Source organism: Rhea americana, unplaced genomic scaffold (assembly GCF_003343005.1).
Source record: "Rhea americana isolate MKP2758 unplaced genomic scaffold, rheAme1 scaffold_12, whole genome shotgun sequence".
NCBI lineage: Eukaryota > Metazoa > Chordata > Aves > Rheiformes > Rheidae > Rhea > Rhea americana.
The window spans coordinates 8090529-8102547 of NW_028185261.1; the positions used below are offsets into that span (position 1 = coordinate 8090529).

General features: G+C 35.2%; 1 protein-coding gene across 1 annotated transcript in view; it reads right to left on the reverse strand.

The window, feature by feature from the left end:
- ERICH2 (glutamate rich 2) overlaps window positions 1-12013 on the reverse strand; it is a 20269-nt gene extending 8256 nt beyond the window's left edge. The window contains exons 1-6 of the mRNA XM_085321034.1: window positions 11999-12013; window positions 10800-10833; window positions 8599-8635; window positions 6218-6267; window positions 5924-5960; window positions 1982-2058 (exon numbers count right to left, since the gene is read on the reverse strand). Coding sequence (XP_085177160.1) covers window positions 1982-2058; window positions 5924-5960; window positions 6218-6267; window positions 8599-8635; window positions 10800-10824 — 226 coding nt within the window. The 5' untranslated portion in view covers window positions 10825-10833; window positions 11999-12013. The remainder of the gene's footprint in view (window positions 1-1981; window positions 2059-5923; window positions 5961-6217; window positions 6268-8598; window positions 8636-10799; window positions 10834-11998) is intronic.
- Between the last annotated feature and the right edge of the window lie 6 nt (window positions 12014-12019).

Sequence of the window (12019 nt, forward strand, 5' to 3'; positions counted from 1 at the left end):
CCAAACCCAAAAAACCCCAAACATAAAATTTTAAGAATTATTCCTACCTCTCTACCTTGTACAGAAAACCTATGAAAGCTCTTCAGGCTACATTTTTTTAATTTAAACTCACTTTATTCTTTATTCTTACTAACTTCAAAAAATAAATTATTTTTGTTTTAAGAGAAGCCTAATGCTCTTCCAATACACATATAAACAGGTACACACTAAGCTCTTCATCTTCAACAAACTGTAAATGATCTATCTCTATCTCGTCCTTAGGAGATAATCACCTTACCTCTCCTTACTAATGCCTATTACTAATATCCCCTCTACTTCAGAAGTATCAACTATCTTTTCTCACAGTCCAACTAATAGATATCAAATTAAACTCAGACCATCATAAGAATTGCTCTTCTTAATTTATATTCAGCTCTGAAATCTTCTGTTTCTATTTTTAGTCCCAAAGAAGTGCTTCTGTATCTAGTATTTGTTTACTTTTATCAATTATAGAGGTTGGTCCAATGAAAGATATTACCACCTTCATCAGACCTTACCTACATCTTTAACTCATTACAATACCAAAACGCTATTGCAAGAGTTGTTCTCTCACTTGTTCTTTCCTTCCTGGCATGATGAATATTTAATAACACCATGGAAAAAGGAACAAATGCAGCAAAATCATCCAGTAGAGCCTCTACTCATAACAGCATACAATTTGGTGATGAGAGCGTATTTTTTCAAGGAGTGGAAACTGGGGTTTAAATACTCACAGGCAAGAGTACTGAACTGCAGTTTCTGAAAACCTCAGTCAGTGTAACTACTCAGATTTCAGGGAAAGGGGAAATAACACCCTTATTCAATTTTTTTCTGCTGTGATGAGAGAAAGGTGGGTGCCTAGCTGTTGGAAAAGGCTCAGAATGGAAACTCTTTTGAGGATACTTAAATTATGTCTACCAAATCCATATTTCCAGTGTGCTAGCTTAGGGGGCTTCCTAGCTCAGCATGTTGAATTACAAGGGTCCCTCTTTAGGTATCTAAGTCTACCTAAGCACCACTACCAGTGTGGCTATTTATCTGTCATTAATGTCAAAATGAAAAATTTGGGGGGAAAATAAAAAGAAAAAGAAAGAAAGAACAAGTAAACTCTTTAAAAAGACACTTGCATGGAGAAATAACAAGAATTCAGAGTATATTTCGCTTCAAACAGTCATTGATGTCTAGGTTCCCTGACTTTTCATTTCTTAACATAGGATGGTTTTAATAACTGATCTTTACATTTCTGTCAAAAATAAAAACCAGAAGGAGACAAAACGACCCAGTCTGGTTCTATACATAGACATATACATTCCAACGGGGGGGGGGGGGACACAAAAAAACCCACACCTGTAATCTATTTCTATAGCCTGTTTAGATATAAATAAKGCTTTGACTACATTCCTCTGCAGCGTTTCTTCACACTTGTCCAATTTTCTTGTCTGCCACACAAGGTTATTTATGCAACCAGAATTTCAGACTCTGCAGCTTCAGAAGGCAGGAACTTTATTTTGGCAGAAGTTATTCTGTAACATTCCAGCCATCGGTTGTTAGTCCCATTTCAATTTGACTAGAGGGCATCAACCATGTATTCATGGAATTCTGTAATACACTGGTAAAAACTAGCGGTTTTTTTTCATTAGTATAATCAAATATTTTCTACAGAACTACATTCAGGAGATAACAGAACTGAAAAACATTATTCTCATATTTTGAAGCCTGTATACAGGCAAATGCTTTACAAAGATAAGCACTGATCCCAGGTATGAAGATTTCTCAATAAAACCAAACACAAACAAGTACCAAGTCAGCAAATTTGGACCTTAGGAGAAGAATTTCTTTTGCACAACTGATCTGCGCAACAAGTTGCTTATAAAACCTAAGATAAACCAACTAAATCGTAATAGTCTTACTCAATCAGCCATACCACAAACTATTGATAACTTGAAGCAAATACAAATCTTACCTGTAGTTCCTTGTGCAGTCTGGGGAAGACTGCTGGACAAATTCTTATTTTTCTCAATTTTAGATGAAACATCCCATCTACATAATGCATAAATATTTCCAGTAGTGAGAAAAAAACAGAAAAAACAAACAAGCATGTAAATATCAGAAATTATAAGAATGACAGCATTTTTCACCAGAGTGAACTGATCTGTAATGAGGTTTTACAGCCAGCAAAGTAATATACTGACTGGTGATAACCATATACTAAACATAAATTCTTCAAAGAAGAATGGGTTGCTTGAAAAATAAACAAATACTTACTGAAGGACAAAACAATCGTTCTAGACATTATGTGATGCATTAGTAACTCACTATACAAAGTACCAGAAAGGAGCAGTCATATAGCCTGCTACCACTCTCCTTCCTGTTTTCTACGCAGAAAAATAAACTTTATCTCACATTTTAATACGTTTTCTGCCATTACCCAAGTGCTACAAAGAATATGACGAAACAATTTTTTTCTTCCTCATTAATTCGGTGACAACCCAGATCAAAGTTGGCCTCACTGAGAAAAAAATAAAGGTTTTACAATATCTCCAAATTTTAGAGTGCCTTTATTTTTGAAGTCATATCCAGGAGACAAAACCATACAGCTTGAAACTTGTTTTCTCTGGCTGCCCAAGATCCTCTTTTCCCCCATTCTGTTTGTGTTCTCCCTAGGCAATGGCAGATCATGCTGACTGCAGCTGCCTGATCTATGCTACTGGTCTCTTCGGGGCATCCACCATGTATCAGAAAGTCAAGCTGGGATAATATTTAGTTCCCCACACATCCTGGTAGCTTGCAGTTCAAGACTGTAGTTGTGAACTGCTGAAGGAGGCCACAAAAGTCAGTGCCTCCCAATGGTCAAAACCAATCTCCTGTTGACAGACCTCCCACTGACTAACCATGGAAAGCAACTGGCCACTGCCAAAATTGTTCAGAGGATTAAAGACCTATTTAAAAAGCTTAATGGTAATATTTACATAGTATTTTTATCAAAAATACACAGAGGGATGAAATTAGACCTATTTTTCAATGGATATTTCAGAGACTTGTTTTGTAGGGGAGACACCATTGTTTACCACTTCAGGTCCAAATCCCAACTCACCTTAACAGTACACCTTCAAAATAACAAATTTCCACAAAGAGAAAATGCATTCTGCCTAATGCAATTATAACCTTACAATAAAAATACAATGTTCTTCAGCTTTTACYGAACAAAGTTAGCGAGCTGCCACTCTGTCCCATGGCAAAAAAAAGGTTATGATTCGAGCATGAGTCCCAAGACAATGTTGCATTTTTTTTCCCACATAAATATAATTTGTGACACAGAAAGCCAGGTCAAATTTCTCTCTCACACAGTAAGTACCCCTCTGCTGTTGTGGGGTCATCCTATTCCTTGATGCATATTAACTGGTGAAAACAGTGGAAATCACACTTATTGGTTGTGCAGCTCTCAGCAGTTTAATTAGCTTTCTTAAACTTTCTTGTTTATAACTCACAGATATTTGCCTTTTCTTTTTGATAGTCGAGAATGACACCGAAACATATTTAAGTCACTGAAATTTAAATTACTTTTCAAACACTGAGTATATACAGTTACTATGTTAAAGTACAAGGAACACTTCTTCTGTRTATTGAGCCTTAAATTCCCTCATTTATCACTGGATTACAAATGGATCACTATCCTCAGTAGGTTCCACAAACATCAAATCATCAGCAGCGTGAACAAATCATACAGACAGAAGTAAATATGTTAAGAGTTTAATAACCACCTCAGAGTTTTTGCATAATAGTGCCCACCCCACAAGCGTATGCTATTTCAAAGTGGCACACAAAAACATCTGAATCACAGTTTTATCTCTGGAAGAGGTGTTGCCTGTATAGTTGAAAGTTTCCTTTGGTGCCACCTACAGCCCAGAGCGGAGCTGGGAACTGCTGCTACTGTTGGCTACATGTAAGAGAAAAAAATGGTACTGCAAGTTTGCTTTCTCCTGGACACATTTCTTTGTGCTGCTTTGTTACATGTGTAACATCTTTCAGCCCATTCTTCAGTGTAGTACCTGAGCAAACTCAAGTTTGGGACCCCTTGATCAGCACCCAAACAGTGCAAGGTAGCAGGGCTTGTGGACAGAAAGGCAGCATATGTCACAGCTTTAGTAAAGCACTTGCATTGCTTCACATTACACAATAGGCAAACTATATTTTTTAGTCCAGAATATGCTTAAAACTCACTAGAGTTTTAAACTTGCCTGAAAAGCCACACGAATGTAATAGCCAGCTCTTCACTCTATGCAGTATTAATGAATATATTCAATAGTAGTGGGTTGCATGATATTGTATTCACTATGCACCCTTCTGTTTTAACAGTGAAGTAATACTTACTACTGCACCTGGATTGCAGGAAGGATGTTCCTATATTTTAGGTCTGCAGTCTTAAGGGACACAGAAATTCCTTGCTTGAGTAAGCAAGTTTAAACTTCAACAAACAGAGAGGCAATGAAGTAATTACTTGAGATTGGAATATGTGTTAATTTAGTAAACACTACAATTGAGTAATCTTCCTGTACCACAGCTGAATGATAAAGAATATACTTCTTGCTTTTCTAGAGCTAATATTCCTACTTTTTAACCAATTGTGCATGTATATACATTGAATTCTGTGACTATACCTATATACACACACACACACACAAATACATATATATTATATATATATACACGCACCCGTACAGAAACAAAGAGGCTTCCCTTTAGGAGGTGGCTGAACAGTCACATTTATTATTAGCATTATACTAGATGTACACCACTGAAGCCCTTAGCCTTATTTCAAGTTTACATTAGCACAAATGAGTTTCCAACCTGGTAACTAAAGCTGAGTTTATGAATACAACATATAAATGCAAAATACCATATTATGAGAGTTATGGAGAAGCATGAAGGACCAAAATTTCAGATAAACTCAATAATAATAATAAAAAAAAGTATTTCAATTGGTTAGGTATTTTGGTTGCCAAAAAAAAGGGGCAAGAATTTTACCATGAAGGCAGCCAAACATTAGAACAGGTTGCTCAATGAAGCTGCAAAATCTCAGTCCTTGGAGATATTCAGTACTCAACTGGATGAGGCCCTGAGAAATGTACTTTGAGTAGGACTTTGGGCAACATGACTTCCAGAGGGAGTTAGCATGTACTATGTTTATATGTTCAGATTAGAAATTCTAGAAATAAGCTCTCAGTACACTTTCCATATTGCAATTGCCTTTATACTGCCTCTCCCTGTGAATAGAATCTAGTCACAAATCATGATTTTGAACCATTGAAATAACAGTATTTCATGACTTCAAGATCAGTGCTACAAAAAAGTATAGCAATTTGTTTATTTTGGTAAATCCATAGCTTTCTCTTAAACCTGTGAGAACTTTAGTTTCAGTGCTCATGGTTTTCAAAACTGTGAAGATATTATAGAGCTAGAACTCGCACACATTAAAGCTCACGGCAAAGTTTCTGTTAACATCAGGGGCATAGGATAAGTCCTGGAAAAACACTGTACCAATAATTTTCTCAATTAATGTTTCTAATCATAAAGTACTCATGAATTCTACACAAAACAAAAACCACATTGCTATTATTTATCCATAGTAGTAGTTATAAATGAAAAAAAAATCAAATGAGCAGTCAATATCACAGAGCATAAAGATGCTCAAGTTTCTATAATGCATCTTGCACCATACTGTTAACAGTTATTTTTTATTGGATCCAAATAACAATGGTGACAAGTGAACCATAAGTTAAAGTGTTAATCCATGTATTTTCAGTCTTTCAAAATTAATTGGGTGACAAATGATTGCATTATTGAACTCTAATTGCTTAAAAAGGCATGTAATAGATCAGCTGCAAAACCAAAGACATCCTCTTACCGTGGTACTGCTTGGATTGGTTCAATTACCGCTTCTTCTAGAAAACAAATACAAAACATCTGTTTTGCATTTTGGTTCACCTGATGCAAATTTTGTTCCTCAACTCTAAGATTTCTTTCACTTGAAGAGGTATGATCTACTCCCCCCATCTACATTTTATTTACAATACGAAGTCACATCTCAAATAAGTATTACCAAATTGCTCAGATATGTGCTTACTTAAATTTTCTTGATTATTTTAAGTATTTTAAAGCAAGTGTTGTTTTAAAAGTTAGAATTTGTTAAATAATTTACCTTTTGGCCCKCCAAATATGTAATTTTCCATTTTGTCTATCTCTTTGTTCCTAAAATAGAAACAACAACTTTAAAAAGCATTRATTTTCTATTAATTATACTGTATTAGTAAAATTCCTAAGGCAGTGAAAATTTGCAGTAATTTCAACACAAATTCACACAAAGATACAAACTGAAACTTTGGCATCATTTTATCATCTGTACGAATATTCAGAGCAATGGGATTTAAAACATCATCCAGCACAATAGCTAAATAAGAAATTAACAAATTTATTGTCCATAAAGGATGTGTATATTTAATCCTAGAGTAAGTTGATGCTTACCTTCTTGGTGGCTGTCCTTTTTAAACAATTGTGCCTAATAGATAATAAAAATTCACTGCATAAATAACTTTCTGAACACTAGGCTACCACAGTTTGTCCAAGTAGACATGAAACATCAAAATAAATAGAAAATAAATTTTTGTTAATCTCTTAATTTTTTAATATAATATTTAACTCCATATTTTTGCTTATCTACAGTTACTGAAGCAATTTATTAATCAAGACTTAATAGCTAACTCAAAAAACTTAAAAGAATAAAGAAAGTGAATCAGGAATTTGCTAGTGTTTGTATAAGCTCTTGATTTAGGCTTCTTCCCTAGGCCTTCATCTCCATTAGAAGAAAACTGTCCTGCAAATCATTTCAGCACGTGCTTACTTTTTACTCTTTTATGTAAAGAACTGTGGCACATTCTTACATCCTATTGAGATCACTGAAACTTAAATATGTGCATAAATATATTTCTCAGCGGATTCTTTAGTAAGCAAGCCAAATGAATGCTGCTATTACTCTCTGTAGTATTTACGAGGTGCTAGAATTCCTAATTAGTGTTTCCGAGAGCCTCCACTTTCCAGTATCAGCAAACCTTCATCAGTACAGACTGATTATGTAGTACTAATGGATCACCACAACAGAGCAACTCAGAACAAACATAAAATGACTTAATGTGTCTAATGCATATTCTTTTCATCACTAAAGAAACACAAAATTAAGCTTCTCTTTTGTAATTTCCACATATCCCACTCTTGAGCCATTTACAGATATTTTCTGCATCTTATTTAAACCACATGTTTTAGTCTACAATAGTTATTTCATGCTTTACATAAGGCAGGTAACGTGGCCCATACCTTAGGTAAGAGCAGTGTAAAATTCATCTAGGAGCAAATAGAGAGTGTATAGCTCCTCATTCACTGAAGTGTTTTTGCCATTCAGGGAGAAGAAGTGGGAACAAGAGTGCTCTAGAAGTACAAGCAGGCTATAGGCCATGCAGTCCCTTCTCTGACTGACTGGTCCCAGACAAGGCAGCTATGATGAATTGCACTGGAATAGGTTGCCCAGAAATGTTGTGGGGTCTCCACCCTTAGAGATATTCAAAATCCAACACAGTCCTGGGCAACCTGATCCAGGTGAATCTGCTTGAGCAGGGGTATTGGACCAGATGATCTCCAGTGGTCCCTTCCAGCTCCAGTGATGCTATGATTTTGTAATTTTGTGAATTATGTGACATTTTATGACAATGAAAAAATAGGAAGTTCTTCAGTTTAAGGAGCAATGGCAGTCTCTGAAGTTGTACTGCAAAGAGAGGAAGTTTTTGTGAATTCAAAGCCAAATGGTTTATTGCACTTTGATAAGTACCTAACCTAAAAAAGCCTCCACTAGCTGAAATACTACATTTTTCCCTCAACTGTAATTACAACATCACCAATACACCTACATAAAATCAAATACAAAATTTGAATATAAAGTTTGAASAAATATTTACAAAGAAAGTTGCTAGAAAATTTATTTGGTTTGCAAAATACAGTGTCAAACACCATTAAGTAACATACTTAACTTATCCTGCCCTTCAGTATGTGCACTTTTTATTATAATTCTAATTTGATCCACTGGGTGGATTGCTCCTCTTTTATCCACTAGGCTTGATCAAATCAGTGCAATAGAAGAAGCACTGATGCATGAAATGATAGGTCAATGTAACCTTGTCATTAAGCAGTATCCCTGCAAATCACAGTAAACAAATAAAACAATTCATTTTATATGCTCTAGGTTTTAGACATGAATTACCAAAACCTAAAGCAGGAACATTTTTACCTCAAAGATAATATATTGCTGCATATTACTACGTGAAAACTCATTTCAATAACTTCCTAACACAAAATCAGGGGGAAAAAAATCTACCAATAAACAGTGACAGTAGTGGCCATTAAAATATCCCTTAACTTCATCCACCACCAGGCATCCCCAGGTCAGTATAACCTGATGTCTTCTTACAGTTTCATTGCACAAAAGCCTTCTCTAGAAGGAACTTCTGGCATCAAGATGAATCTTTCTTTTCTTACCTTGATATTGTTACGGAGGTCTCTAGAGTAAGTCCATCTAAACAGCAAACATGGTATAGTTAGCACTATCACAAATAATAGATCATATTTTCTTATAATTTTCATATTTTATGAAAAATATAAAAATTTTTATTTTATTTTTATTTTTCATAAAAAATTTTTATTTTTTATGAAAAATACTTTCATTTTTAAGTAGTTTATCACAAGAAGCTTAGTAAAGCTTCTTTATCACAAGAAGCTTAGCTGTTAAAGTTTTCATCTATTTAAAAATAGATTGGGCTTTAAGATAATTCTAGATCATATAAAAACACTGTGTAAGACAAAAAAACCCACMTGAAATGGTAGTAAAAAACTGAACCACCACCCCAATTGTCACATGCTAAGACACCATACTTTAAAATGTATTAGAAACATTATCATGTGATTTTATTCCTAGCATTGTTAGATGTTCAGTAAAGATCCCTGTTGCACACTGCATTTAATACAAAATCGTGTTTAAAAATTTTAGAATAGTCTACGTATGTGTTTGTGTGAGCATACAGGCCCATTTATATAAAGTAGGGTTGGTAAAAATAACATATAAGAATGTAAAAGGCTAGTGTGCAACTATGACAATCTTTACATGTTCACACAGCCTTGCATAGCTATAGTAAATTGTAGTTTAAAAGCTTTAAGTGGTATTCCATTCCTACTCTTCTTCCTTTCAAAAAATCCCACAGTATTCTGTTCAGTTCATTCACTAACATTCCTCTTTGGAGCAAATGTTAAGTCTAAGTTTCTTACAAAAATCAGAGCTAATTCTCACTGAAGTATAGAAGAATATACAGTGAAATATTGCTTGATGTTATTACTCCCTTTAATGAGACATTTAAGCCAAGAGTCATATTGTTGATATCTCACAGCTTTCCAGATGGAAATTTAAAGAACCCATTGTCCCATTCCAAAGCCAAAAGATAAAGCTCATATGTTGGTTAATATTCTTTTTCTTAGTAGGACAAGAAGATAAGTAGAATCTTTGCAGAGAATCCAATAGTTATGATGTTTCCTTGTTATAAAGTAAGGAATGAATAAAAAATAAAAAGCTATTCTGGAATCTTGGAACATCTGAAAACTTAAGCTACTAAAAACAAAAAAGAACTACATAATCAGATGTCCATGAAATAATAATTTTAAGGTATATAAGATTTAATATACAGCAGGATAGACAAATGAGAATTATATTAGCCTGTTAAAATCTGGAAGGTCTACATTTTTCCAGGAGTTTGGACTATTAGCTAGCTAACATTCTCCTTGTAAGTAAATCAAATTTAAAAACTGACGGAGAAACAAGTAGTTTAGATACTCTAACCTACTCACTGTAGTACTGTGGAGAGACATCTCCATAAGAATACTAACTAGAATCACTAACCATGAATGGCTTGCAGTACATGACAGCTGTATAGAGGACAATGTAAGAAGATGTGTACTACTGAGTATCTAGTGCACGCTGAATTGCTAAGGCAGGGATATTTTTTTTCTTTACGTAGTATATGGATAGGTTTTCTTAATTTCAAAAGTGATAATTTTGTAAACAAACACARACAAGCTATTATAAACTTTAGACTAGTGAACGGAAAAAAACTTTTTTTTTTTTGTTAAATAATGAATGTTCAAAATATGCTATATATACTGTATATAGCTGCATAATTTAAGAAGAAATAAACTGTGCAAAATACTTTTAAAGTCTTAAAACTGTTGTTTGTATTTTTAACATAGGAGAGAGGTTTTGGAAAGAGGTGTTGAAAAAACTTCAGTTTTCATTTGGGACATGAGAGGGAACACACACTTGTTCTCCTGACAGAGACTTCAAGTAGGGAACTACTGTCAGTGCAATTTTTCACAAGTGGAGATGTCAACGACACAATCTACGCAGTAAAAACAGAGAGACAGATTTACACTACAATGTCATTATTAGTTTAAAACAGAGTGTGCTTGGTCACACAAAAGACAAGGTATAAATATTAATACTTCTTAAAAAGCTGAACAGACTCCTAAGATAAAAAATAAAATATTAGATACTAAAATATGCACACTTAGGCTGTCATAATAATCTTAATAATGAACATACTTGCCACTATCTTAAGAAAAGGCTTGGAAACTATAAACTCTTCACATTAAAAAAAGAAGTTATCTGTAGTCACAGATAGCTCATAAGAAGATACCTTCTGGAATGATCACTTCTGGCATTCCAAAAACCTGAAAAAATAATAAAAAAAAMCAATAACAAATAATTAAGTATCTAATTTTTTAAACAAATTTAGTGTCTACATTCACTCTAATATCTACTGCAGAGTTATCTGACAGCTCCTGTAAGTGGAATCACTTGGTTTTTCTTTAATCTTAGGCTATGACACAGTTTCCATATGCCAAAAAAATTAAGAACATTCAACAGAAAGATCTGCAACTTCTCTGGGTCAAAAATAAATCTATTTTGTGACTGGTATTAAGGATACATATATTTTTCCTATAGCATACAGATTAGAAGCTCAATAACAAAAAGGAGAATTCCTTAACATRCAGTAGCCGTGCATCCTTGAAAGCAACAGACCAATGTCTCCTTGCTCTCCTTGCCAGAGYTGGCATTTGTAAATGTTTTCTCCATTCTGCTATCTCACTTTGAAGCAGTCACAGCAAGCCATATTTCAGTTGCTGGGCTTTGGCCTTTCCTACAGAAGGCACACAGCTGTCAGGGAAGCATGATATTTTATGTTTGAATTCCACTGAAGGGCCAGCCCCCGCTCCCTTAAGAGTCAGAGAAAGTTTTTCCTTTGACTTAATTAGGAGCAGAAATAGATCTTGAGTAGCAAGTTTCATCAATAACATGGATCTTACAGTTGAGTAATGTGACAAGCAAAACCCAGGCAAGGGGAGAAGAATACCCGTGCTACCAGCTGAGGAAGTGGCAGAAATCTAGACTTACTGACCCCAGACATCATTATACTATTTACTCTTCTGACAATGCATGGGAAAGGCCACTGATATAATGACGGCAGCACAGCATAGCTGACTAGCAACTTCTRTATGGGTATCTATAACTACCCAGACTTGGATATACAATTCAGTTGAATGAGTTTCTATTTGCTGCAAAGCGAACTGCAATATGCCCAACATTTCCATCAGATTTCTGCTGCTAGGTCTTGAAGGCTCCTGTCTACCCAAGAGCAGACCGTATCCGCAGAAAAGGGGAGAGCTGATCTGAAATCAGCACGCTTTTAGCACTTCGGGCAACGGAACAGCCAACAGCTCGGCTTGACACCATCGTTCCCGTTACAAACGCCCAGCCGCAGCTGCCGGAACGCTGCTAACCCTAAGCCGGGGGCCGAGGCGCCCCGGCGGCGGGAGCAGCCCGGGGATCTCTCACCTCGCGGGGCCCCGGCGCAGG